The sequence below is a fragment of the Oenanthe melanoleuca genome, chromosome 3, assembly GCF_029582105.1.
Source record: "Oenanthe melanoleuca isolate GR-GAL-2019-014 chromosome 3, OMel1.0, whole genome shotgun sequence".
NCBI classification, from domain to species: domain Eukaryota; kingdom Metazoa; phylum Chordata; class Aves; order Passeriformes; family Muscicapidae; genus Oenanthe; species Oenanthe melanoleuca.
The window spans coordinates 42417600-42445117 of record NC_079336.1 but is presented as its reverse complement, the minus strand read 5'-3'; the positions used below and the strand labels follow the sequence as shown (position 1 = coordinate 42445117).

The 27518-nt window shown below is 45.1% G+C and overlaps 1 protein-coding gene across 1 annotated transcript in view; it reads left to right on the top strand.

Moving 5' to 3' along the window:
• The first annotated feature begins 487 nt into the window (after positions 1-487).
• Positions 488-27518, top strand: part of SCML4 (Scm polycomb group protein like 4) — a 42408-nt gene continuing 15377 nt past the window's right edge. Inside the window, 5 exon segments of the mRNA XM_056486585.1 lie at positions 488-658; positions 8943-9072; positions 11568-11683; positions 11685-11769; positions 14869-15063. Of these exon segments, the coding sequence (XP_056342560.1) occupies positions 503-658; positions 8943-9072; positions 11568-11683; positions 11685-11769; positions 14869-15063 (682 nt within the window). The 5' untranslated portion in view covers positions 488-502.

Sequence of the window (27518 nt, the reverse complement as noted above, 5' to 3'; positions counted from 1 at the left end):
GCAGGATTTGCAGAACCATGGAATTTCTGAAAAAAATCAGGTTGGCAGGGACTTGAAGAGATCATCTACTCCAAACCCCTCTGACTGGTGGCTACAAGACCAAGCCTTCATCACACTTACCTGCAGGATGCAGGGTCGAGGTGGTATCCCCAAGGTTGAGGGATTCACCTACTGGACATCTGCAACAGCCTCACCACCTGAGCAACTCCCTCTACTGCACTCATGGTCAGGAGAGGGAAACTGGAAAGACAAGGGTTTTGTGGTCAGCTGAAGATTAGGCTGGGGCCAGGTGAATCCCACCCAGGGTCACACATCCGTGGTGTGTTTCTTGTTTCTTTGTGAGCAACATAAGAGGGAAAATGACAGCATTGAGAGAACTGCCTTCAGATGAAAAAAAAACTAAAATGAAAATTAAATAAAGAGTTGGTTTGCTTTTTTTTTTGTCTCCTTAGGGCAGATGAGCCACCCACCGTGCCTGGACCCCAGCCTGGCTGCTGGGGAGATGCAGTCCCCCAGGACGGCAGGGAAGAAGCGAGGGCGGCCCCCGCTGCAGCCCGCGCCCCTCAAAGTGGCTGTTCACAACCTCTTCTCTGCACCAGCTGCTGCCCTGCCAGTTCTGAAGATCCCAAAGAAGAGAGGGAGAAAACCTGGGTACAAGGTAGATGCATGACTTTCACATTCCTTGTTCACCTCCTGTTGGTCTTTATACGTTTTCTTCTAGAGTTTCAGCTGAAATGCAGGAACAGAGGAAAACTTGTGCAAGTGTGGGGCAGAGAAATGCAAAGAAAAAAAAAAAAAAGGAGATGATTTCTCTACTATCTGATCTGGTGAAAAAAAATCACAGAATCATAGACAATCATATTCTAAGTTGAAAGAAATCCATCAGGATCACTGAGTCCAACTCCTGGTCCTGTGCAGTACACCCCAAGAACCACACCATGTATATTTTCCCAAAGAGTAAAGTTATTTTAATTTGGTCTGTTTGAAAATGCTTTCCAGTGTTGTGTGGGATGGTTGCCACCTTTGGGGAAGTGTTTGTCATTTGTCCCTTTCTTCTCTCTCACTAACAGTGATTAGAAATAGAGCAAACTGAGCAGAGAAGGAAAGGAATACAGGAGAGTGGAAATAAACAGGGGGGGAATAAGCTACTTTCCAAACGAAAAAAGAAAAGAGGGGCACTTGAGAAAAATAATTTGATTTAACTTTATTTGCCTGCTCACTGCCCAACTCTCTGTGCAGCCCTGGGGGGCAAAGGCAGAACTAAAGAAAGACAGGAACCCTTGGTGCCTTAAGCCCTTCCACTGCTGCTGCTGGGCTGGGTCTCTCCCACCACACCACTTGCAGTGGGCTCAGCACCAGTGGGAGCAGAGCCACTGTGATGCCTCACACCAGGCAAAAAGGGGACTGCGATGCTGAGGGAAGGAGAATTTGTTCTGGGGAGTGAAATCAGGCTACAGCTTGGTAAGGGGTCTTGTGTTCAGCAGATTGCTCTGTAAATATCTCTGTCTGTCCCCAGCCTGGGGCACTGTGCATGTTTGCAGTGCCTGTTCCATGCTTTGAATGGACACTGGTACAGACGAAAAAGAGGACAAATTGCTGACTGTTTGAAAATCAGAGCTATTTGAGTTTGTGGTGTCAGGACAGAAAAGTGAATAAAACAATCAGGGTTTGCAGGAGGCTGACCCAGCCTTCCCTGGAGAAGGTCTTGTCCGGGGTGTTGCCAGCTCTTCCAGGGTCTCTCCTGGTTCATATCCCATGCATGGTGCTGCTGGCTGAGCTCTGGACACAGGGACAGTTGTTTGATTCCTGTGATCCTTGGATTTGAGCTTAATCTAGAGCACGCAACCCTCATCTTTACCTGTCTCTTCTTTTCATCTCCTGCCAGACCTTCTCCCTCCCATCCCCTAACCTCTGTCTAACAGTAGTCCAAAATAGAGCTCCAGCATATTCAAGTGTTTTGTAAAATGTGGGATATGGAAAAACTTTTTGTTTTTTCACTTCCATATCAGGATGAAACTCTGGGATGAAAACATCTGAATTGCTTTACTTGAGGTTTTTCTTATTTCAAGTTTATTATTTATTACATTTATTTATTTCAAGTAATTTAGTTATTATCAGTAAAGCTGGGTGACCTGTAGACCCTTCAGATCATCCAGTCTGGACGATAATACTTTGGAGATGTGCTGAAATTGGTCTTTGAGGTTTGAGATGGAGTGATTTGCCAAATACCACAATGTCCACAATGCAGGGTTTTTCAGACCTCGTCCCTTCTGTTCCTGCTTGTCTTGGTGACCTCCATTTCTTGCTCGTGCATTTACATTTGATTTGTAATTAAAAAAAAAAAAGGAAAAAAAAAAAATAGCAAAGAAAAAGCTGGGAAATATGTTAAATATGTTCTGTTCTATCCCAAACACATGCATCCACCTGGAAAAAGACTTTCATCAACCCCCACATATCTATAATGGGAGAAGTGGTAGACTTAAATTCCTGGAAATGCTGCAGCAACACTGTGCTTTGGACCTAAGTGGCTAAGCATTTGATTGCTGTGTCCCCCTGCTCTTCCAAAGGGAAGGTTTCTCCCTGGCTGGGTACCACACACTCCTCCTCCTTGTCCCCAGGCACTCAGCTAGGAAGCAACAGCATCCCTCCTTCGGCAGTGGGTCTGAGATGAGGTTCTTCCTTGGTGAGCATAAAAAGGCATCCTTTTAAAAGCAGTGGCTGAGGTGGATGGAGCTGACACTCATGAGCTGCAGCACCCATGGCATCTGGCCTGGTGCTGTCGATTTGAGCTGCAGGATTTGTGCACTGAAGCAATGTTTTCTGTGAGGAGCCTTTGTACGCTGTGTGCTCAGCTGAAGTGAACCCCTCTCCACCCAAAGCACTTCCCCAGCCTGAGTCAAAGATTGCATTTTTTGAATTTACATTTTGGGGAACTCTAGCTTGATTTAATTAGCTGTATAATTGTATGGCTTTCAGATACCACGAGACTTAAATGCATTTTAAAAAATTACTCCCTGCCCAAATGGCAGACGACCAAATTCTTTATAGCAACCAGAGAGCTGAATTATTACAGAACAGATGGAAAAATACTTCTGAATTTTTAAGAAACTAGGAATTTACAGCCTAGATTTAAATTTATTTTGACCGAGATGTGAATAGCAGACATTTTCAATCACATGCTCTTTACAGGCAGGTGACCCATTGCCTGTTTTCATTGATATTAAAGTGAGTCTCTGTGTCTTCCTGAAATGACATTTCATCACACTTCATCACCAAGAAAAGTCTTTTCCTTGCTATCCTGTTTATTTTTTCACAGCTTTGGCTATAAAATTTCATCAGCTGTTTTTTCAAAAACTGTTTTGTACCTTATGTGGAGCTATTTGCCATAAAACGTTACATTTCCCCAAAATCCAATATTCTTTCTGATTGTCTAAATCTCTGGGAAAAAGCCTATTCTGGCAGCAGGGGGGAGGTTAGTAGATGGATGGGTTTTATTTCTCTGGCTGTGAGTGAGAGCAGCCCAGAAGAGCTGCCTAGAAAGCCTGTAAGAGGGAAGGGTTTGTGAGCATCCTGCAGGGATTCGCCCTGCTAGAGGACATCGGAGGGACAAGTGCATGGGGCAGCTCTGCAGCATGGCCCTCCCAGAGGGCAACAAAGCCTTGGGCCCCTTTGAGCAGCTCAAGGGCAGTTTGTCCCTCTGTGCAACCAGAGCAGCTCCCACCTGGGGTGGTGGCCCCAGCCCAGATCAGCCAGGACCTTGCAAACTCCTGCCAGGCAGGGTGGGCAGTGAGAGTCACCTGTGTGGAGTGACAGTTTCCATTACAGGCATAGGTTCCCCTGCTGCCCTAGAAGTCAATACTAATGATGACAAATAAGCAGTCAGGATTTGGACACTTTGGGAATGACATTGCACAGACAACCTTAAAGAATCCTGTTTATTCACCTGTCCTATGATACAGCCTTGGATTTCAAGGTAGTATGCACTCCTGTCAAGGTTACCTGCCTCATTCACTGTGAAATGCTTTTGGGATGTAGGAGGCTGTGTGCAGACACGCTTGCATCATTTGCTGTGCAGAAGAAAGTTATTGCATGACACAAGAAGGAAAGGTGGGAAAGACCTTGGACTGTGTTTCCCTTTGCCAGCTGGCCTCCCCTCTTGCCCTCAGTGACTGGGCTTGTGTTATGCTGAGTCCCCTCACCCACAGCCAAATACACAGAGCCACAGACCCCAAAACATGTGCTCAGAAGCTCTGTGCTTCCCTGGTGTAGGTTTAATGGCAACCTTTTGTCCAGCCATCAGAAGTCCACATGGCAGGGCCAGGCTGGCTCAGACACCCACCTTACTGTACATTTGCAGGGGCTGGAGATGGTTCTCTCTCCAGCAGCAAAAGCTCTCATTGCCAGGAGGTGCCTCTGCCCTCCTGTCTGGAAGGGCAAAGGCCCATGGGAATGGGGTGAATGCCAGCCTTTTCCAGCAATTGTTTTTTCAGGACAAGAGACAACTGGTACAGGGGAACAGGGATCCATGAAAATGAGAGCCTGCATCTAACTGGTTCAAGAAAACTACAGGGAAAGATTGTATTGTAGTTCATTGTGTTTCTTTCCCATGTATTTTATTGTACAAGCTGGCAGAGATCTTCTTCAGAAATAAAACAAAAAGTTGCCTGGCAAATGTTCTTCACCCTCTTTCACTTTTTGGTGGGGGATGACACAAACACCAGATGAATCCTGGCTTCTCTGAAGAGGTGTGCAGATTGCACTAAAAGCTCCAGGACTCAGCAGAGTACTCCCCATCCCCAGCCACTGCATACTCAAACAAACTTGTAGCCAGCACTGATTGCACAAAAGCCCACTCTCTCTGCATCTAATGCATGGTGACTTTGATAAAGTAGACACACCTGTTTGACTCCCAAAATCCCTGATCATCTTTCTCTGACCTCAGTTTCATGGTAGATAGTCTATAAGAGTGGGGAGTTTTTTGTAGATCTTGCTTTGAAGCAACCACATTTACATCTCATGCTGCACATATTAAAACTTACAACATTTGATAGCCAAAAGCAGATTCAAATGCCTTACCACAAGGATTTCCCAATGTGCTCTGACAGATTTCCTCTGTCTCCTTTTCTCTTTCTCCTTCTCTCTTCTTCACTGCTTTTTTTGACTCTCACGCATATGTGCTTTCTACTGGCAAGCTCTCAGTCAGTCAGCTGGTTGGTTGGGCTGGCTTTTTGATAGAGAAGATTCAATCCAAGAAAAGGCATCTTTAAATGGAATCCTTTGAGATTTACACTTCATTATATTCAGGGACTACTCACGGTTTCAGTGGCCAAGAGGTATCTAAGATGCTGTTTGCTTAGTGTACTGTCTCTTGCACTAATCAGGCATTGTTTTGTTTTCATCTAACAAAGGCCTTTTCTACACCCCTAATAAAATGGCATTTATCAGTACCCAGAGGCTGCAGAGCACATTTTGTTGCAATTAATTTTGCAGTAAATTGTTCACTAAAGCAGGAAACTGCCGAGAAGGGGCTTCCACACTACAGAGTTTACACAAGCCTTGCCCTCTATTTGCTCTTGAACAGCAAGATCTAGGAGGAGAAAAAGGTCTGATGTTGGTGGAGCAGCACACACTCGGGAGGTTCAGAAGCTGGAGAGGGGACTTCTGTCCCTCTGTTTGGGACCACAGGAATGTGAGCCACTAAGGATATTAAGGAGCCAACACGCAAGTGAAGCAGAATTTGTCAGGTTTACTGTTTCAAAAACAGTATCTATATGCAGAAATGTAAGTGTGAGAGCATGCAAGAGCTGCTAGAACCTGTCCAGAGAAGGACAACGAAGCCAGTGAATGGTCTGGGGCATCAATCTTATAAGGAGCAGGTGAGGGAGCTGGGGGTGTTTAGCCTGGAGAAAAGGAGGCTCAGGGTTGACCTTACTGCTCTCTACAGCCACCTGACAGGAGGGTGCAGCCAGGAAGGGTCTGTATCTTCTCCCAGCCAGCAACAGGGAAAAGGGAAGTGGCCTCAAGCTGTGCCAGGGGAGGTTTAGATGGTATGTTTGGAAAAATTTCTTCACTAAAAGGGTGTTCAAGTATTGGAATAAGGGAAGTAGTGAAATTATCATCCCTGGAAGTGGTCAAAACCCATGTAGGTGTTTAGGGACATGGTGTAGTAGTGGTCCTGGCAATGTTAGGGAGTGATTGGACTCGATGATCTTAGAGGTCTTTTCCAACCTGAATGATTTTGTGATTCTATACATACAAGTATATATACACCTGTCTCTCTATGCATATATATATGTAATCAAAAACAAGCCCAGAAGCCTAACATAGGGACTACCCAAAGTTTCACTTTGCCAGCCCACTTTGCCATGGAAAAGCAAATAATTGACATATTGCTATAGAACATAATAAATCATGCTACTTCTCACTTTCTTATGTGGAATACATCCCAAACTGGATAGACCTTGATTTTCAAAACTCTGTTCTCTTCCCATTCAGTAAAGCTTTCTTTCACAGTATCTTCTGGACAAAATGTCAGGCACATATCTGAATAAACACATCATGCCATGGGTGAGCAACTGGCTCATCAGTCAGGCACAAAGGGTTATACAGTGAATGGGGTGACATTGGACTGGTGACCTGTCACTGATGGGTTCCCCCAGGGCTCCATCCTCAGCCCTGTGCTTTTCAACATCTTCATAAATGACTTGGATTCAGGACTGGAAGGGACACTGAGCAAGGTCACAGATGACACAAAGCTGGAAGGAGCTGTTGACCCTCTTGAAGGCAGAAAGGCCCAGCAGAGAGACCTGGCAAATTGGCAAATTAGAGGACTGGGCAATCACCAACCCTATGAAGTTAAATGAGGGAAAGTGCTGGAATCTGTATCTGGGATAGGGCAACCCTGGATGTATGGACAGACTGGGGAATGAGAGGCTGGAAAGCAGCACCTTGGAAAGGGACTTGGTCAATGGCAAGTGGAACATGAGCCAGCAGGGCCCTGGCAGCCAGGAGAGCCAGTGCTGTCCTGGGGTGCATCAAACACAACATCACAGCCAGGCAAGGGAGGGGATTGTCCTGCTCTACACTGCACTGGGGCAGCCTCACCTCAAGTGCTGGGAGCAATTTTGGGTGCCACAACATTAAGAAAAGCATTAAAATATTCGAGAGTGTCCAAATGAGGGCAACAGAGATGGTGAAACATCTCGAGGGGAAGCTGTATAAGGAGCAGCTGAAGTCACTTGGTCTATTCAGCCTGGAGGAGACTGAGGGGAGACCTCACTGCAGTCTTCAAAATCCTCGTGATGGGAAGAGGAGGGACAGACACTGATCTCTCTTCTCTGGTGAGCAGCAACAGAACCTGAGGGAATGGCATGAAGTTGTGCCAGGGGAGGTTTAGGCTGGATATCAGAAAAAGGTTCTTCACTCAGGGGGTGCTTGGGCACTGGCACAGGCTCCCCAGGGAAGTGGTCACAGCACCAAGCCTGAGAGAGTTCAGAAGGATTTGAGCAATGCCCTTAGGCACATGGTGTGACTCTTGGGGATGGTGCTGTGCAGGGCCTTGATGATCCTTGTGGGTCCCTTCCAACTCAGCGCAGTCAGTGATTCTGTGAAAAAAAAACTAACAGCACTTTGTCACTGGTCATTCTTGATCCCAATCTGAAGGCAAGACAACTCTACAAAAACAGCACAACACAGGCAAGTGAGAAATGGCACTAGCCAGGGGTCAGCTCAGGGTCCCTCATACTCTACAGCTGGCATATGGCAGGACGTCAAACCACAGCTTGTCTCAGTTGCACTTATTGAATATTTTTTCCCTCTTTCAGACTGGAAACAAAAGGATTTAGCCTGCCCCAGGGGAAGTGGTGGTAAAAAATCACTTAGATGTCCCCAAGTCCTACATACTTCCCTCTTCTTTCCCCAGCTTTCTGGTTTTACCATGATGCTGAAACAGTGACCAGTATTTTAGAAATTTGTAATTCATAGCCATGTAATTCATGGACAACAAAAATCTTCATCCAAAACAACTTCTACTCTCCACCAGGGATTGCTCAATGTTTGGTTTGTAGGCAGTGGTCTGACTTAATTTCTACTTAAAATATGCTTTGTACATTGTCCACTGAAAAAAAACAAAAGGAAAGAAATGCCTGTCAGAAGAACACTCACTTTGGTGTAGGACATGTAAATATATAAACCAGCAAGCTGTGTGCTTGGCTCTCTACTTTCCCCCTACTTCCCTTCTTAGCAAAAGGAAAAGCAAGAGTCACATCCATCACATCAGCCCTTTTTAAATACAAGGATCTGATCATCATTTGACTGGTGAGATGTTGCCAGGTACTGGCAGCATAAAGACATAGTGATATTGCACCATAAATTCACATCGTGTTTCTCTTCTCCAAGATGGGCTGGAGGTTAGAAAGATCACTGGGTGCAACAGTGCAGCAGTTTGTATTTACTAACTGGTAATAACACAATCTGGACCACAGTGTGAGCTTATTTACATGGGTGTCAGCCCAGAGTAGCCTCTTGGTGCCACTGGATTTATGCAAGATTTACACCCCTGCAACCAGGAGCAGAATTTGGCCCTAAATTATGATGCAGTTAAAGACCCCATGTTTCTGAGCTGTGGAGCATTGTTTACACCCACATGAAATGGGTCGTAAAATGCCATTGGGCTGATTTGTTGGAGTGTTAGGCTCAATTTGCTCAGGTGTAAATAACCACCCGGTGGGTGGCATAATATTTGCATCCTGTAGCTTAAGGCATTGCTGCCTGCTGCAAATCAGTCAGGCTTCAGGCTCCAGCATCCTCCTGGGAGCAGGATGGATCTTCTGGCCTGCAGAAAGTGAGGCAATAGCAGATTGCTAATGAGTGGGAGTTCATGGGGCGTGACACACAGAGAATAAAACCGGAATATCTTGTGTATACTTCCATTATATTTTCAGCTGAAGTCTCGGGTGCTGATGACTCCTTTAGCAATCTCCCCGCCGAGGAGCACGCCGGAGCCGGATATCAGCTCAATCCCCCAGGATGCAGCTACGGTACCCACCTCAGACACCCCACAGGCTCTCACAGGTACTCAGCCTCAAGAGCTCCCTGACCAAGGGGTGAGCAGGGGCCACGGGCTGGCAGCCAGATGTCACAGCCAGATGCTGGGCTTTTTTTTTTAATGAAAATGGGGTGTTTGCAGATTAGTCTGGTGACCACTGACAAGGAGCAGCTTTGCTGCAAGATTGTATTTTGACTGCCGTGTATTGAGTTTAGTGGAGATGTCAATTCCATTCCTCTTGAAATGTGAACATCAAAAATCCATGAATGGTCCATTTTATACTTAACATTTTCACCCCATCTAATATGTTGCAATGACCAGCCCTAATCCCTGTGTGAACATGAAGCATCTGTTACAGCTGTGGGGAGAAGAGTGGAGGAGCCATGGTCTGACTGTAGGCAGGGCTACCAGCACAAAAACCCCAATGCCTTGCCACAGCAGCAGGCGTGGTCATTTCCAAATAGAGTCAGAAAACACAGCCTTACGCCTTCTTTTTGTTTGTATTACCAGAAGTAACTTAGGTCAAGGCTTTTAAACTGTTGTAAATGAGAAGAAAATCAACAAGACAGCTGATTTACCCTGAGATTTCAGCAGAGAAATGGATTAGATAACATTAGAATCTAAACACAACACATAAATCCCATTACTTCTTAGCTGGGATGCACAGAGGAGAAGTTTTCCATCTGCTCTGGTGGCAGAATGATACTAAGCCTAGAGACAATGACAATAATATATTTTATTCTCATTTATCCCTTCACACACAAAGTCTGCAAAGCACTTGGCGAACAGCAGCTGAGTGGATGGAAGTGCCCAGGGCTGCTTTTGGAGCAGGGCAGGGAGGCACAGTCCACCAGCCCTGCCAGACCACCAGGGTGGCTGCAAAAGGGGGGCTCCATGGGTCATTTCAGGCTCAGTGGTCATTTCAGGCAGTGCCCCACTCCTGTCTGCCCACCCTCATGCCACTGGCACCTTTCCTCCCAGCATCCTCCCAACAGTGCATGCAGGTTCCCACCAGAGCACGGCTGGCAGGAGGTGAAGGGAAGCTCAAGCCAGCCTTTACCTCCCTCTCTGTTTTGGACTGTAGGGACCCTGGCTCTGCAGTGGGGGACTCAGCACATTGCCTGCAAGCTGCAGAATCCCTCCCACAGCTGAGCCCCGACAAAACCAGTGGATTGTCATGCAGTAGCCACATTCTGCAGATTTGCCAAGGTGTGGCACTAGGGGAAAGCTGCACTCTGACATCCCCCTGCAATTCCTGCATGCTGCTGCTGTATTTTGAGTGCACTATCCCTTTGTTTGTTTGGCATTTGGAAGGTGTGAAGTGGTATCATGATAAGTATGATTGCTATTATCCTCCTGTTTACCCAGGATGTACTGCTTGAGCCCCTTCTGCTGGTCCCTGCGAGATGGGGGAGCAAAGTGCACTGTGACAGTTGCACTAGATTTTCATTATGGTGATGCAAACTGTAAATTATTTCCAACTTTACACAGCTGTCATCATGTCCTCCACTCTGCTTGATGGGGTTTTTTTGTCATGTATCTGATTTCTGTCAGAAGATAATGTTATATTGTTTGAGAGATGACAGCTCGAGCACACTCAGCCAGCTATTATAATATGTCTCACTTTAGCCTGACTTTAGGCTGTGTCTTAGTCGCCCTTAGTTACCACAGTGCTATCCTGCTTCCCCTGAGATGCAGTTAGCCTCAGCCAAGCTTAAAACAAGTTCATGGTAGTGAGGAGAAACTTCATTTTTTGGCTGTTGTTGGCATGTAGAAAAACTGCCTTTGCAGCTTATGAGAGGAGGCACACAGGGCTTGGCTGTGGAGAGGCTGGGGCAGACTCCCTCACAGACTTCTGTCTGTTACAGCCCCAAAATGCAGCACTGCACACCATGTACAGCTTCCCTCAACTTGATGCAGTTTGTGGAGTGTTAGGTTGGACATGGAGGGCTAGGAAGCCCCCAAAGGCCAGATTCTCTGCCATGGCACTGTGCAACATAACCCTCCAGAAATTATAGCTGCTTTAGTCAGAAGAAGCAAGGACCCAAAGCCTTTCCAAAAGTCATCTCAAAGCAGTGCTTCTCACAGCAGCTCTCAATGAACCAGTCTAAAACCAGAGGAAAATAAACAAACAACCCAAAAACACACCTCAGGCTGGCATCCCCTCCTTGCTGTGAAGTCACTGCTGGTAGTCACTGTTCTGCACTCCCGGCATGTTTTTCTGGTCACAAGTTGCACGGACAAGGTAGGCTCAAGAAAGCAGACCCAGGCACATAAAGGAGCTTTTTTAGATGTGTCTAGCTTATCCTAGCCCTTGACACTGAGCTAGACCTAAACTCAGCCTTCTTTGCTCTGGCAGTGGTCATTAGCACAAGGAAGCCTGGCTCTGCCATCACAAATGGCAACAGTTCACCAGTGAAGGAAGAACTTGGGAAATGAATAGAAATGTAGAACGCTAGCATTTCCTAGGATGCTCTCAGGACCGTTTTATAACAACCTTGCTGGGATTTTATGTCTACAGTCTGCATCTATGTCAACAAGCAAGCGAAGCTGGGGCCGTACCTGGACAGAAGAAAGGTGCAGCAGCTGCCGGAGCGCTTTGGGCCGGAGCGGCCGTCGGCAGCGCTGCAGCAAGCAGGTGCAAGCCTGCATCGACTGCGCGCTCCAGCAGAAGCTGGTCTTCTCCCTCCTCAGGCAGGGCTATGGGGGCGAGGTGGTCTCAGGTAAAGCATCTTTGTAAGGGGCTTGTGGCCAGTAGGGAAGTGCTCGAAGTCTTAGCATGTCCTGCTCCCGTCAGTGGGATGGCAACCAGCTTTGAGCGTCACTTATGCCTTTGTAAAATGAGCTGCTGCAGGAATCACATCAGTGTCAGATGAAAGGGTGTTGGTAAGGGGTATTGCAGTGGTGATTCAGGCGAGGAACATGCACTCCAGAGTCTGCCTCTCACTACTCTTTGGAGCAGTGCTGAGGCCAGGGCTGAGAGCTGTTTGCATGCAGCTGTTCAAGGATGGGCAGCAACACCAGCCCAGTTCATGGCACAGACTGCACCACAAGTACATCTGCATGCCATGTGATGAGGGTGGCAAACCTGTGGAACAGGCTGCCCAGAGAGGTGGTGGGTGCCCCAAGCTCAGATATATTCAAGGTCAGGTTGGATGGACCTTGGAGCAATCTGAGCTAGCTGAAGATGTCCCTGGTCATTGCAGGAGGGTTGGACTAAGTGACCTGTAAATGTCTCTTCCAGCCAAAATCTTTCTATACCTCCATGGTTCTATGTTTCTCGAAAGGACAACTTTTATGGAGTTAACTGTTGGTGCATTCCCTGCCTGCAGTTCATAAATCAAACCTGGTCTCCACTGCAGGAATTGGAAAAATCCATGGAAATTCCCCGTGCAGCAGGACTGCACACAGTCTACACAAAGATTTCAGAGAGAATCAAAGACCAAGGGGAACTTCCCAGCAGCTCCTCATTTTCCAGCAGTGGCACTTCTTGCTGTTTCCTGATGAACTTGAATGTTCCTGGTGAATGTGAACTTTTCTTCTATCACAGCAAGAGTTTTGTGTCACAACATTCCTTTGGCATATGGGATGCAGTGGGAATGAAACAATGATGGGAATATGGGAACAGCACTCTCCAATGAGCTGCTGCAGATGAGTCAGGCACGAACACAAAGCCAAGGATTGCAAGTCCAATCAGTTTTGCAGAGAGTGCAGATGCTCAGCTGTGCCACTGGGACCTTCCTGTGTGGGAGCCTAGGCTCTGGCCCTCTGTGCAGTGCATAAATCATGCTCCTTCCCTCGAGTTCTTTGTAATCACAGGTGTGCCTTCCCTAAGGGACATCAGAAGTACTCTGAGAATGATCCAGACTTGTTCACAGAAACACAAGACTGAAGCAATTCAGTGCAAAGCTTCATTTTTGCCTATTTCTGTGCTGCATATATGATTTTCATTACAATCAGGAGAGTCATATTATACACCAAGCCTGCCAAACTTCTTGGTCCCAGTTCCTCTGAGCTGGCTCAGCTTCAGCTTCACCTGAACTAAAAGCACCTGGACAACATTTCTCTCAATTTTATGCTTCTTCTTGTCATCAAAGAGGGGTGAATGACCTGGTTGTGTTGTGGCTCTGCAGTTGCACCTCACTCCCAGAAGTGCAGATGAGTTTTGTCATTTTCCAGTCTTCCCATGGCTTGGCTCACAGATGTTGAACCAGCTGTGGAGCATGATAGCTCACAGCAGCTCAGGCCAACAGGAAATCCCGGAAGTTATCCCCAAAATTATAATTCTAACGTTGCAATTTTTTTCTTGTTAGTAGTGACGGGAGACTGTAGGATTGGGAAAGAACCTTCCAGATGGAAAAGTTCAGGCAGCCATATCATGTTGTCCTCCCTGCAAACCTGTTGAAATTGAATGTATCTTGCTACAACTGATCCTGGTGGGTCTATTTTGATCCCTCCACCTCTCCCATGGCTGGGACCTTATGCCCTTTTTGATTCCTGGCTAAATTTGTTCCCTGACAGGTTTATGCAGGAATTTTATTTGCTCTGTTCTTACCCTTAGATGCATTTCTAAGAGAGCTACCCTCATCCTGCCAGGCTGAAATACACAGCTCCTTCCAGGTGAGGAAGATCACTGGATCAGTGAAAGGAGTGCAGGTGTCTTGCCATGGTCCCACATAGCAGGATGGTGGTGGCTGCAGTGCCACTGGGAAAATTTCTGTTCCCCAGACATCACTGCAGCCTGCCTGTGCGCTTCTGCAAGTGTGAATTACTCCTCATCGGCCTGGATGATCAGAATGATGCCAATCAATCCATCTCAGGTTCCTCCAGAACTTTGTGTAGTGGCTTTAAGCCTCCATTTTCTCTCCTGGAAATGTTTTGTTCCACACCTTCTGGAAATATACCTGAGTTTTTCATGACTGTGTCACATTGCTGTTTTATGGGCATCTGGTAAGCTTGTATTATAATTTCTTCTCCCATCAGGTTGTTTTGATCCTCTTCTTATTTTCCAGAATTTTTTCCACTCATTTTTACTATCACAGAAGTCAAAATCAGTCAGTCCTTTTTGTACAATCTCCTAGTCCTCTTCTCCATTGGTGATGTCTGCCAGCTTACAGCATCCATAAAATCTTTTTGTGCCAGCATAGACTGCTGCTGGTTTCTCTCTGGGTCTCGGGGTCTCCTGCCAGCAAACCCTATTGTCATTTCTTGATCCACCCCTTGGAAGCAATCATTTCCAGTTTAATGATAGATTTATCATCCTTTACTGAATTCTGGATAGACCACAGCTCCCAACATTCAACTGCCTGTAAATGCAGTTAACTCAGTAAACAAAGGTCAAGGATGAATCTGTTACCTCTCTCTTCAGTACAATCCTGGTACCTTTCATTCATTCACAACCATGCCTTTAATTCTTATCTCCCCATTATCTTTTAAAACCTTGGGTACTGCTGAAGTCAGCCTAACAGTCCATCACTATTGGTGATCACTTCAGATGACTTTTTTCCCCCTTCCTTAGACCAGAGTATCATAATTGCCTCCTTCTAATCACCCGATACAATTTTCAGATGGATGCATATATTAGAAAACCTTGCACTGCTGGCCATGCTAGTCAGCATCTTTCAGCTCTCCAGAGAGAGGGTGATCTGGGTCACACAAACTCAACTCCCTAAGCTCCTCTAGTTTGTTGTGTGCCTCAGGTAGGGTAATTTTGCAAAATATTTTAAGACATATTTTACTTGAGTAAAATTATTTCCCCCACTCTCATTCTCCCTTCTGCCGTGCATCCACAGGTATTGAATTGCTCCTGTTTTGCTTTCCAGTTTCAGCTTCTTTTGAGGGGAAGCAGCACCTCCAGAGCCTGCTGGTGGTGAACAGCATCGGGTACGTGCTGCGCTTCCTGAAGAAGCTGTGCCACAGCCTCCTGTGCGACAACCTCTTCAGCAACCAGCCCTTCCAGCAGAGCAGTGCCCTGGCAGGCAGCCCCGAGGGCTATGCAAACAGAAGGATGGAGGCAGGTAGGCTGCCTGCTCACCTTGGGCTCAACATTTAATAGAGTTGAAGAAATGACTGTATTTTTCTTTTGGTGCTGTGTTGTGTTTCACAGGAACTGCAGCCCCTGTGGGACCCTTCCAGAGGGAGGCAGTGAGCTTGTGGTGTTTTCCCTGTGGCTGTATAGGAGGTGTTCAGGGGAGAACCACTGTGCTGAGGTGCCCCAGCAGAGAAGTTTTGGGCCAGCATGTTATGTTAGCACAAACCTAAGGTACATATTATTATCTGTAGCACAGACAGCCTGGATCCTGATCTGCCACCTCCATCTGTCAGCATAAACCTAAATGAGCTGTGGCTGCTAAGTGGGTTGCTTTGCTACTTGCAGGGATGTTTGTCCTAGCTTAAAACTCTCTGGGACCAGCAAGGTCCCTATCTTAGTGCTTGACCATGTGGGGCAAAGCCTGGAGGAGCTGTGGCATGAGGCAGATGAGGATGGTGGTGGTCCTGAGGGGCACCTGCCCTGAGCATTGGGCTCCCAGATGGATGGCACCCCTGAGCTTCCCTCTTGCTCCCATTCTGGGACAGGGTGCTGGCCCCATACAGCCCCCATGGAGCTGGGACATGCCTGCAGCCCCATCTACAATCAGAGGCTGGAAAGCTGTCCTGGGGCCTTACTGTGGCATTGCAAAAGCTAGTTTAGAAAAAAGAAAGATGTAAATTATGAGCATGAGCTTTCATTTCACCTGCAGGCTTCCTCCTGACTTAAATTATTTTTCCTTTTATTAACAGCATTGTGAGTGTTTGGGGAGGACACTGTCTCTCATTCAGTTTAATGGCAGATCCATGGTGGCAGATGGGAGAAAGGTGTTTTAGTGTCCACAATCATGATTTTTGAATCACTTGTTCACCAAGAATACCCTCAGTGTGCACTTTGCTCACCAAAGCAGGGAGAGGGCTGTGCACATGGTGCAGAAATCATCTTTTTGTACAAAGAAATCCAGCTGCCACTCTTACACATAGGGGAAGAAAGTCAGGAGCCCAGACTGGAAAGCAGTGTTTTTCTTTCCACTAGGACATTTGCAGCAAGCTGAATGCTTCTGAGAGGTCAAGGGATTTCTGTAGCACCGAGCAAGTGCAGCCCAGGAGACCTGGCATTTGCTTTTGCATTTGCATTTTAATTTGCATGTGCATTTGCATTTACTTTCTCACGGCAGGGCTGTGTGTGAGAGAAGGCAATTCCACAACCAGAGTTTTTACAGTTGCTGTTACACTCTGAGCATCTCCCTTCCCACAAAATTCCAATGCAGATGACCCTGACACCACCCTCACTGGATCTCCCCAAACACTGAGGATGGACAAAACATTATTTTTTTCCTCAAACTAGACTAGAGATGTGGGTGTAGGCAAGGCTTCTTTCCTGGGTCTCCCCACTGTGTGTGTGTAATCTGTAGCCCCCCAGAAGCAGCATGGGCTGGGCTGCCTGGGCTAGTCAGGTAGGTTTAGATTGGCTATTAGGAAGAAATTCTTCCATATGAGAGTGATGAGGGACTGAAATAGGTTGCCAGGAGAAGCTGCAGGTGCTCCACCCCTGGAAGGCCAGGTTGGATTGGGGCACAGGGTCTGTGTTTGATGCTGCATTGCCTAATCTGCTTCCAGCATCTCTCTGAAGCCAGGTCAGCACAAGGGTTCCTCTGCTACACAGAGTTTCCCATAGTGCAATGAAAAGCAGGAGCTGTTCTGCAGATGGGTCTGCACCTGGGGGCTCCTGTTGGGATAAAACTCACATGGAAGAGCAGCACCATAAAAAAGCACCGCAGAAAGCCATGCAAAGCAGCCACATTTTTCATTGTTTCTGTTCCCCATCTTGTAATCAAGATGTCCTTTCTCTTAAAATCATGTGCTTTTCAGCCCCTTAGCACCAATGAATCTAATCCATGTATTGACTTTGGTGCAGTTACTCTTGATTTACACTGTCAGATGGGAGAGGAGAAGCCAGCATCGTGCCCACTCATATTAATCCACCTACCCCACACAGGAGCACCTTTTAACCTTGCCCCAAAGCACAGGCCCCTAAGCCATAATTCACCTGTGCTCACAGCAAGCTGCCAGATGCTAATGGCTGTGTACAGGCCAGGTGGGATTTGTTGACATAGGCATATATCACTTACAGCTATGTTTTACATGGCCAGGAGGTGCACACTCATCAGGCTGTGCCTAGAGCTGGGCTCTGCACTGAGCCTTGCTGGCTGTGCATTGCCCTCCCTGCACCTGAGCCCCACGCTCTGCCTGCCTTGCCAAAGCCCCTCATCTGTCCCATGTCTCACATGGCACACTCCCCAGGGCTCTTTCTCTCCTGTAAAGGGACTTTCTGGTTCATGAGAGTGATTTGTGGGGAGCAGTTGTGGGATGACTCCCAGGCCTTCATCTGGGAAATGCCCAGCTTCTGGTCTGCACTACAGCAAATCCTGAGATGTTACCTGTCACCGCAGCACCTGGCTTCAAAGCACCTCTGGACCTGCACCCCAAAATTTTCCATGGGAGTGGTAGGGTTGTTTGAGTCAAATGATGGCAGGAGCTGCATGACCTGTGCCAACAGAGATCCTGTGAAGTGCCTCCACTCTGCATTCAGATTTCATCATTTGTCACATGCTCAGCTAATGGAGGCTTGGATGGGAGCATGTGAAAGGTACATTTCTAGGACACCTACATGCTGTTGACATGCACCTATGAGATATTAGATTATTCTTCAGAGGAAACCATGTTTGCTAAAAAACTTCTGGCTAACCTGATGGTCAGCACAGGAAAGGAAGAAGTTTCTCTTAAGTGAGAAGCATGAAGTTTGATAGGCATATACTTTCCCTTTCAGTCAATCATTTCCTTGCTCTTTCTGTCCCAAATCTTTGGGTTTGGCTATTTTGTGCTGTTGGACAATTGTTGTCTCCACATAGAACATGGCTGCATGTGGCTGCAAGAATTTTGTTGGCCACCCTGTATTATTCTTATCATGGGGGAAGACAGAAAGGTCTGTGAGTAAGGTCCCCAGCCCTGCTACTCTCCCCATGAACAAGTCAAATCTGGAAACATAGATAGCATATGAATTTCCCTACCACTATCCATGGGAGAACAGCTTCTCTTCTCGTGACACTGGCTGGAAGTAGGGATTTATATGGAGCAGAAGCACAGCAGGATACTAGTGCTCTGTCTGTAGGAAAATGGGCTCTTCCTATCCACAAGCCCTTGAAAAGCTGGTATGGAAAACACAACAGCAATGTACAATAGGAGTGTGACTAAGTAGGCAAGACACTGGCCTGGGAACTGGATTTTTATTAAAAAATTGACTATGTGGGCGAGCCACTCTTTGCTGCTGTGCCATTATGTGAGTATGTGTCAAAGGAGGGCAATAATTCTTGCCAACATGTGCAAAGCCCTTCTAAACCAGCTAGGAAAGAAAAGAATAATATGATAAAAAACCACATATTATTACAATCAATATTTTCTGTTGCAAGCACCAAATAAACAGCAGCTCAGAAGTTTCAAGCCCTCAGAGGGTAAGAAAAATGTTCTTTCCCCTTTCTAGTACTATGGCTTGTTCAATCTTGTCTTGTTGCATGCTATGAGGAACAGTGCTCCTGGCTTCTCAGCACACTTGGAATAAATGGCTTTTATGACTATCAATAGCTTCAGTGGCTCCTCAGCATTTAATTACCTGCAAAGGCCATTTATTGCCTCATATATTCCTCTACCATGATCATTATCCTTTAAACAATAAATAAAACATTAAGGTCACTCTTAAAGAGGGAGCAGAGACATCCAGCCACAACAAAGTATAATATAAAAAGTTTATATGGTCTTTGGGGCTTTTGCATTGATGACAGAGCCTGCAGTACTGTTGAGAGAGGTTGGGATGTGTTCTTTCTTTTCTTTCTTTCTTTCTTTCTTTCTTTCTTTCTTTCTTTCTTTCTTTCTTTCTTTCTTTCTCTCTTTCTCTCTTTCTCTCTTTCTCTCCTCTCTCTTTCTCTTTCTCTCTCTTTCTCTCTCTTTCTCTCTCTTTCTCTCTCTTTCTCTCTCTCTCTCTCTCTCTCTTTCTCTCCCTCCCTCCCTCCCTCCCTCCCTCCCTCCCTCCCTCCCTCCCTCCCTCCCTCCCTCCTTCCTCAGCACCATTCCAAGGTAGCAGAGACTTTAGCATTCAGATCCTTTAAGGCTAGATCAGAAGAAACTAATAAAATATACACTAAGGAGCAAATCCTAGCAGGAAGAAAAATAAGAGATGGCTGGAAGAGAGAAAATTCAGCTGTGATGTATTTTGCCTGGACTCTATAGAAATGGCAGAATTGGATAAATTGAACTTTCTGACCTTTGAGTTGTGAGATTACTGTTTGCTAACTCTCAAATGAAGATTCTCTTCCTTTAAGTTTATGAAATTGTATCTCTTTGTGGATGCTAAGCAATGAAGCTGTAAGTAGACATCCCTTCAGCAGCCAGCCCAAAAGAAATCCTCCTTCCCACATTCTGCTGGGCTGCTTTACCTTCCCTGACTTGAGGGGGTGCAAAGAAGTTCATCCCTTTTGAAAAGTTACCCCTGGGGGGTAGACACTCTGCTCTCAGCAGGGAATAAGGAAAAGCCCAAAGGCCCTTTTGTCCTTCAGCCCAAGATGTGCTCAGTGCCACAGCACAGATACTGACAGCGCTGGATATCGCCTGGGCTGCAGCCATGGAGCTTAGAAAAGAGAGCCAAGCTATGAAGTAGAATTTAAGGATGCTTTATTTCTCCATATCAAAGGGTATGCATAAGAGAAGTGGATGAAATGATGGGCATAAATGCATGAAGCATGATGGATGAGATCATATCCACTACAGAAAAGAATACCCCTGGGTATATGCATTTAATTCAGGCTTTACAAGCAGAGTTATGTGGAGGAAGCACAGACACTTTTAGAGCCCTAGTCAGGTAAATCATGTGTAGTTACTCTGTTTTAGCTCCAGGTTTAGCTTTAATTTTGTTTTAGCTGGTTAAAACCTTTCCCTAGAGCTATACGATTCCTTTAGGAGATACCTGGACTTAGTAATCCAGGCTTTTATTTTAAATAGGTTAAATTAAAGTTGAAAAAGGAATTTCTATTCCTAAACTTTTAAAATATTGATCCAAATACCTGTGATCCAATATACCAGTATTTCAAGCAGTCAGATGAGTGGGTCACTAGCCAGAACTGGTGATGGGAAACCGATGCAAGTGCTGCAAGAATAAACCAATATGAGTCACCTGGTATTTCAAAGATGCAAGTGGGAAAAAAGATGAACGTCAAGATCCAGCACTTACTAAGTTAAAGATAAAAAAGACAAAACAAGAGAAGTTTTGGAAGAAAGGGGAACTTTTCCTTGTGAATCTGGATGAGAGGGCCCGTGCTTCTGGTATGTGGTGCCTGTGTCAAGGCCTGGGCTTGCGCCTCCATGGCAGGAAGCAGAGACAGCTGAGAGTGGAGAAAGGGCTATGACAGGTTTCAAACAAGATTCAGAATTTTTTTCATTACTGGTTTTTGCTTGGATGGTCTTTAGTTTTTCAGCTCAGTTTTTCACCTTCCTCATGTTGCCCTCTTTCTTAGCCTTTTACCATCTTCCCTCCCTTATCTGTCTTTATCTATCTTCTGTTTCTTTCTATCCTTTCCCAGTTCACTACAAAACAAATGGAAACCCACACACAGTGGCATTTCCATTTCCATGGAAATAAAACATCCACTGTTTTTTCTTGATAAGTCTTGGCCACTGTTTAATCAACAGCACTCCCCAGTTCCTTAGGATTTATTTGTTTGCAGTAATTATACAGAATACATCAAAATGCCTTTCATAAAGTAATAACACACAGCATCTGCCTGAAGAACATTAATCTGTTGGCAAAATGAGTGCAAAGCAGGGGATTAAAGCAATTAAGAGAACACCAGAAGCAAATTGTTGGTGGTGATGTGCAGTTTGGTGTTTGTGCTGGCCATGGGCAGCAGTGAGCAAGGTAAGGGTGCAAGGCAAGGAGCTGCACCTCCAACAGCTGGGCTAGAGAAGTGCATCCTCTGACTGAAAATGAGCTGCAAATTGTGGCTTGGGGAATCAGGTACTTTGTGGTGGGTTTCTTCATGGAAGAAGAAAGGTTGCAGAAGTGACTCACACAAAAAGGTGGCAGTGGCTTGATGGTCTGCATCAGAGAAACTGGATTTAAGGCAAATGCAGTGAGGGTGGGGATGAGTCCCAGGATGGGGTCCCAGGATAAGCCCAGCTCCCCAGCAGCACAGGGATGTGGAGGGAAACTGGCTCTGTAGGATCATGGAAAGAGGAGGGGATAAAAAGGGCTCAGCAAAGGGGAATTGCTGAGTTCCTAGCTGCTGGGATTGAGGTCAGCCAGGGATGTCAGAAGCAGAGAAGACAGGAAAAGAAAGGTTTTGTGAAGGGGAGCTAAGAGTTCAGGGCTCATATATGTTGTACTTATATGGCAGAAGAAATACCACACGGATATTCTGATATCAGAATACCAGCAGAGCAGCAGCACTGGGCAGGGAGAAATGAAGCAAAGACTTTATAAAATATCTTATACCTGCATACAAACACATGGACAGCCTCATGCTTTATATGTACTATTCTACCTAATTTCTGGATGAGATTATTATATTTAATAATGAGCAAACACAGCTTATTTTGCAGTCACTGCATCTTGCTGTAGACATCTCACTTCTTGTATGTTTGTTTTTCAAACAATAAAAAACTACTATTAAATATTTTAAGACAGTACTAAGCAATGTGATTCAGGGACATTCATCATGATGGTAGCAAAACAGACTCACAGTATAGAATACCTTGAAATTTTCAAATAACTCAGTAATTTTCATCTAGTCTATTCCGTATACAGCTTTTTTGTGACTTGTATCAATGCTGATTTATAGGGATATGGAGTGCATTATAAACTACCTTGACAGAAAAACCCCTCTAGCTACTGCTAGAAGCTGGAAACTGAAAGGATCGATCACAGCCTCTCCCATCTCCCTCTGCCATTGCAGAACCATTGCTGTGCTAAGATACAAAACTGTACAACCCTGATAAATATTATTTTCATGATGTACACTTTGGCATAACATAAAGGCAAGGAAGAAGGGAAGAGAAAGGAGGAACAGGTCTGAAATCAGGTGGAAGAGACTGAAACAAGACTTTTCCTACAACCTAGATCCCTGTGTCATTGAAATCCCTTTGCCTTCACTCGTGCGTGTGCCTAAACAATTTGCCTGTGCTGTAACATAGAACTAAAGCCTCTCTATTGTAACAAAATGCATTTACTCAATCCTCCCCAAGCACTTTAAAAATGGAAAAAATTCCTCAATGGGTTATTTATTCACACGAGCACCTTTTATTATTAAATCTAATATATTTGTCAGCAGCTAGCTTTTGAATTTACTCTACCTTTTTATTCAGTTTGGACAATAAAACCATGTTGATCTGTTCCCAGCTGGTTTCATTCCCTGGTTCTACTGCATTAAGCACAATGTGGCTGTTGTCTGGGCTGCAAACACTCAAGGGAAATTGTTTAAATAATGAAAAAAAATTGCTTACGCTGAAGACCTAATCAGGACAACATTGGATTTTGGAAAATTCTCTAAAAAAAACTTAGATTCTTGATGTTAACTGACTGGCAGCTTCACCTTGGGGGACTCAGCATTTCAGTTACTGCAAAATATTTTCTAGCAGCTAGGACACAGCTAGAAAATAGCTGGATGATACATGGTGCAGTAAAGCCTCAGACTAAACCCTGGAGAATTCATTTCAGGTTTTATCTCCACAGTGTGACCATAGTTTCAGTGTTCATAATATCTGCATTCACAAGCGAATGAGGCATATTTACATTTTCCTGTTCTGACTACTGAGCCCCCTCTTTTCCCCTGTGGATGCAACTGTGTGTTCCTATAAGCCATGCAAATGTTCTCCCATAGACTAAAAACCACAGGCATGCCAGCCTGGCCCGCTGCTGGTGGCTGCCCTGGGCTGCCTCACTCACTGCCTCTGCAGCATCCCCAGGGATGCTGTGACTCCCTGGGGAGCTGTGTCCGTGCCACTCTGCCTTGGCCAGCAGTAACTCTGCTGCCACAACCAGATGTCACTCCCTGGAATGTTCTCCTTGTCAGCCACACCACAAGGGCTGGTGTGGACCAGGACTGGTCCTTGCCCAGCTGTGTAGGGGCAGATGTGTGCACCAGAGAGTGATGCTGACACGGTACAGAAACATCTGCTGAGGGGTGACATCATATTTTCATTGTGCTGCGTGTCTGGATGGGCAGTGGAGCTAAAAGGAATGGGCTGGTGCTGTAATCCCAGAGTAAATCACAGCAGCCAGGGCTGGAAAGTCTTAATCTATCACAGGAGAGTCTTATCTTTAGATAGATGCATGCAGGCTCAAACTGCAGGGAAGATAAGGGCCATGGTACATTCCTGACTGGACAGAAATGTGTGAGGCTGTTTGGAAGGAACTGAAAAAAGTCTTTTAAAATCTTTTAAGAGTTGATGTTTGAAACAGAAGATGGCAGTTCAGAGCCAAGACATATCTTTCACAATCTTAAATACTGTTTATACCTTTCTGCTCTCTCCCTCTCTGGTTTAAGCTAGACTGAACTGATAGCTAAACTCATCTGAAGGATTTCCTCCTGCATTTCAGCATTTGCTTTTTGTGTTTCCTCACTTGTATTTTTCCTTTCATGAGGGCTGAGATGCAGGATTTCTGAGCTGCCGCTTAAAATTTTCCCCTCCCCTCTCCCTTCCCCTACTCCTCCCTCTTCCATCTCCTCCCACCGCTCCCACCTCCCCAATAGGGCAAATGCCATCCTTGTGCAGGGAGCAGGAGCCAGGCACAGGAACTATAAAATACAGGCAAAGATAAAACCATACGAAGAAGGAGCCTCTCGATAGGATTTTGAGACTGTGGCTGGCTCCTCTCAAAATGACTGGAGATGAAAAAAGGCTGTCCCTGGCTGGGAGGAGGGAGAGGTCTGAGGAAGCTATGATATCATGCTGCTTAAAATATGGAGTTCACATCTGGTCAACCCATTATAGACAATATATGGTAGCACTTTAAAAGGTACAGGGAAGGGTCAGAGGGCAAAGCCCATCACTAAATGATATGAAGAATAGGAGACGACAGAAAAAAAGGAATAGTGGGGGCAGAGAAAAGAAAGACAAAAATAAATCTGTATTGACTATGAGGAAAAGAAGATAATGGGGAATTTAATTAAAGAAAATACAAATGATTGAGCATTGCAGGTGGTAAAGTAAAAGGTTATGAAATGACATTAAAGTATTGTCCTAGAAGAAAGAGCAGCCCTCCTGAGAAGCTACTGGTGAGTAAAAGAGACAGTCCCCGGTTTGGGGATCAGTGTCCAGCACTCGGAGGAGGGACTGTGGGTCTCCAGCAGTGCCCCATGCACCCTTCACCCAGATGCAGCCATTCATGGCTGTGCAGGCTATGGCCTGTTAACTGGGAAAAGGGACTCCGGTCCCACCTCACTGCCTGGCCTTGGGCTCTGCTCTCCAAGGAGCAATCTGGGGATGAACACAGAAGAAGGAGTGGGCTGGATCAATGAAAGTATGAGATGGGTGGAAGGGGAACAGCCTGGGGAGAAAATGGCTGTGAAAATCATATGTGTGGGAGGAGAGAAAATAGAAAAGAGAGACAGGGAAATAACTGGCAAAATGGGAAAAGGGTGATGTTGTAGGTGCAGGGAAGCAGTGTTAGAACAAAGTAAATATGATGGAAGAAGGAGTAGGAAGAGGTGACAGGAAAGAGCAGAGTGAGAGGCACCTAGGGGCTATAAGGGAATGGAGCCTGAGACAGGTGAGGGGAGAGAAAGATGTAACATGAGGAGTGACAGGGGAGCAGCAGCAGGTAGGAAAGTGGTGCAAGGAATGTTTGGCTTGGGAGGAGAGTAGGCAGAATAGAGTGTCTCTGGAGTGTACAAGGAGATTTTGCCTAGCAGAGATTCTAACAAACTCAGTTTAGGGTTTTTTTAAGATGTGGAAGAAAAAGTAGGAGATTAGATCAGCTCAGGAAAAGGTCAGCTAGGGATCATCTTTCCTGTGTATATACTATTCTTCATTTCCTGTTTGACTTGAAATTGGTTTTCGTTTGCTTTCCTAATGTACAATGAGAGTCAATTCTTTTGTCTTTGTGGAGTGTCTCTATTCCCAGATGCTACCAAAGGCTCAGTGTTTGTGTTCTGCATTCACACCTGCAGTGTGCATCCATGTGGCATTCTGCAGTGGCAAATGAGCACTGCTGGGACAAAGAACTCATAGTGTTTGTTGCAGAAGACAGAGACAAAACAAATGTTTTCCTTCATCCTAACAGAGAGCTGAGGTCCAGAGATAACCTGACCAAGATCACTCCAGAGGTTTGCAGCAGAGCTGGGATTTTAGCTGCAGATTCTCAGGCTCTTTTAACTCTCAGCTGACCCATCTTCACAAACTCAGCTAGGAATCTTACTGACTGCTACTTTTAAGAAGCTCAGCTAAAGAAATTAGAATTTTTAAACTGGGAAGGCAACGGTGGCTTTTTTCTCTCCTTCTTTGTTGCATTTTAAGGTGTGCTGGATGTAACAGCCTTGGGCTTTTCAATCCTGCTGCCTGTGGACCATTCCTGGAAAGGAAAACTATGCCAAAATGGCTTAAGCATCTCAGGGTGGTGAACAGTTGTAATGGAGCAAAAGCTTGAAGCAGCTTTCTCATAAATCCTGCTTTAAAGCATCAGTACTAGTTTCTCACTAATATGTGGAACTGACTACCTACAAAATAAAATATGAAAGTGTATCAGAATACAGAAAGGCTAAGCTACAGATTTATTAGCTGTTGCATTTTCAACCCCAATAGAGACTTAAATTTTCTTCCATTGTCTCAGAAAAATTGTTTTTTTCCTAATTGGCCAAAGTGGGATTAGAAGCTGTGATGGCCACACACTTCACAAAGCCTTCTGGGAGCTTACAAAATGCAGATATTTTTGTGCACATCATCAGTGGAACCTCAACTCATGCAGCTTCTCCGTGGTGCAAGCTAACAGAGCGGGAAAAATAGGAATACAAAGAGCTTCCACTGGGTTTTTTAGTTTTTGGGCAGTGGACTGCTCCCCCTGGTCATGAAGACATATAATGAAGACATTAATATGACTTTTCAAATTCCCAGAGAACATTCCACTGGGGAATGTTTCATACAGTAATGAACAGAGGCTCTGGCTTGTTCCATGGCAATAGGCATCATTACTCCCATTTTGGAGCCCAAAGCAGAGATGTGGAATAAGTTGATCTAAATCAAGAAAAGAGTCTTAGGCAAGGTTAGGAACAGAACTGACAGAGGTTGGCTCTTTATTGTAGTCTTGTACACAATTAATGGATGTCTTTCCACAGGGAGATTGTATCTGTACATGTCTTATTTCACACAGACTGTTGAGACAGTCTGACATCCATCAAAAAATCCCTGGTGTCTGCTCAAAAATTTTGGAGTAATTTATATCCATGGCAATAAAAGCTGTATGCTGTTTATTTAGCAGGGCTCTTTTAATGTGCTGTTTGTTGTTTTGATAGTCTATGTCTTCTTCATATTGTAATCATATTAAAAGAGCATTCTTTTCCTGGAATAAAGAGGTAATGATTCACAAGAGGCATAATTATTCCATGCAGTGCAGGCAGGATGCTGCAGAAAGAGCCATCTTCTTTATGCATAAGAGGCTTTTATTGCAAGTGTTCTACACAGTAATTAAATTCCTTTGAATGAGGAGGCTTGATTGGATTTTCTTTGGTTTATTGGGAGGAGTTTGAAAAGCAAGGTATTTAGCTCAATCACTATATAATTTTGGCATCTGTTGGAGGTTAGGGAGAAAGGTTCAGGGTGTCTGATTCCCATTTCTCTTATGTGTTACTTTATCTGAACTCCCTTGAATTCAATTGAATTATACCCTATCTGTATTTGTATGAGAATCAAACTCAGAAATTCCTGGCAGAAAACAGCAGGACACCTGAATGCATGCTGTAAGAATCCAAATCATCTAAGGGAAAAAAGCCTTACTAAAGGAAAGTTACTTACCCAAAAGTGAGGAAATTTCACATTTGCAGCTTTCCTTCAAATCTGATGTTTGCCTTATGGTGAGTTTAGCCTCGGCCCAGAATGGGACAAAATCTTAAAAGACAGAAACACTGAAATAGAACAATTTTTAAAAAAATCTGTGCTGTGGTCTGACACACAAGCCAAGATGAGGGCATGGAACAACTCCTGAGTATTTGAGTTGTCAAAATAAATCATATTCATTTAACATCAACTACTGTACACAGCTGCCAAATAATGTTTTTTGGGATTTTTTTAAGGAAAAGAGGGAAAATGTAGATTAAAAGGAATACTCTGTTATATAGAGCCTCACCATCTATTGACAATGAAGTTTGTGTCTTATGGCATAAATTCCAGCATAAATTCTTCTTGT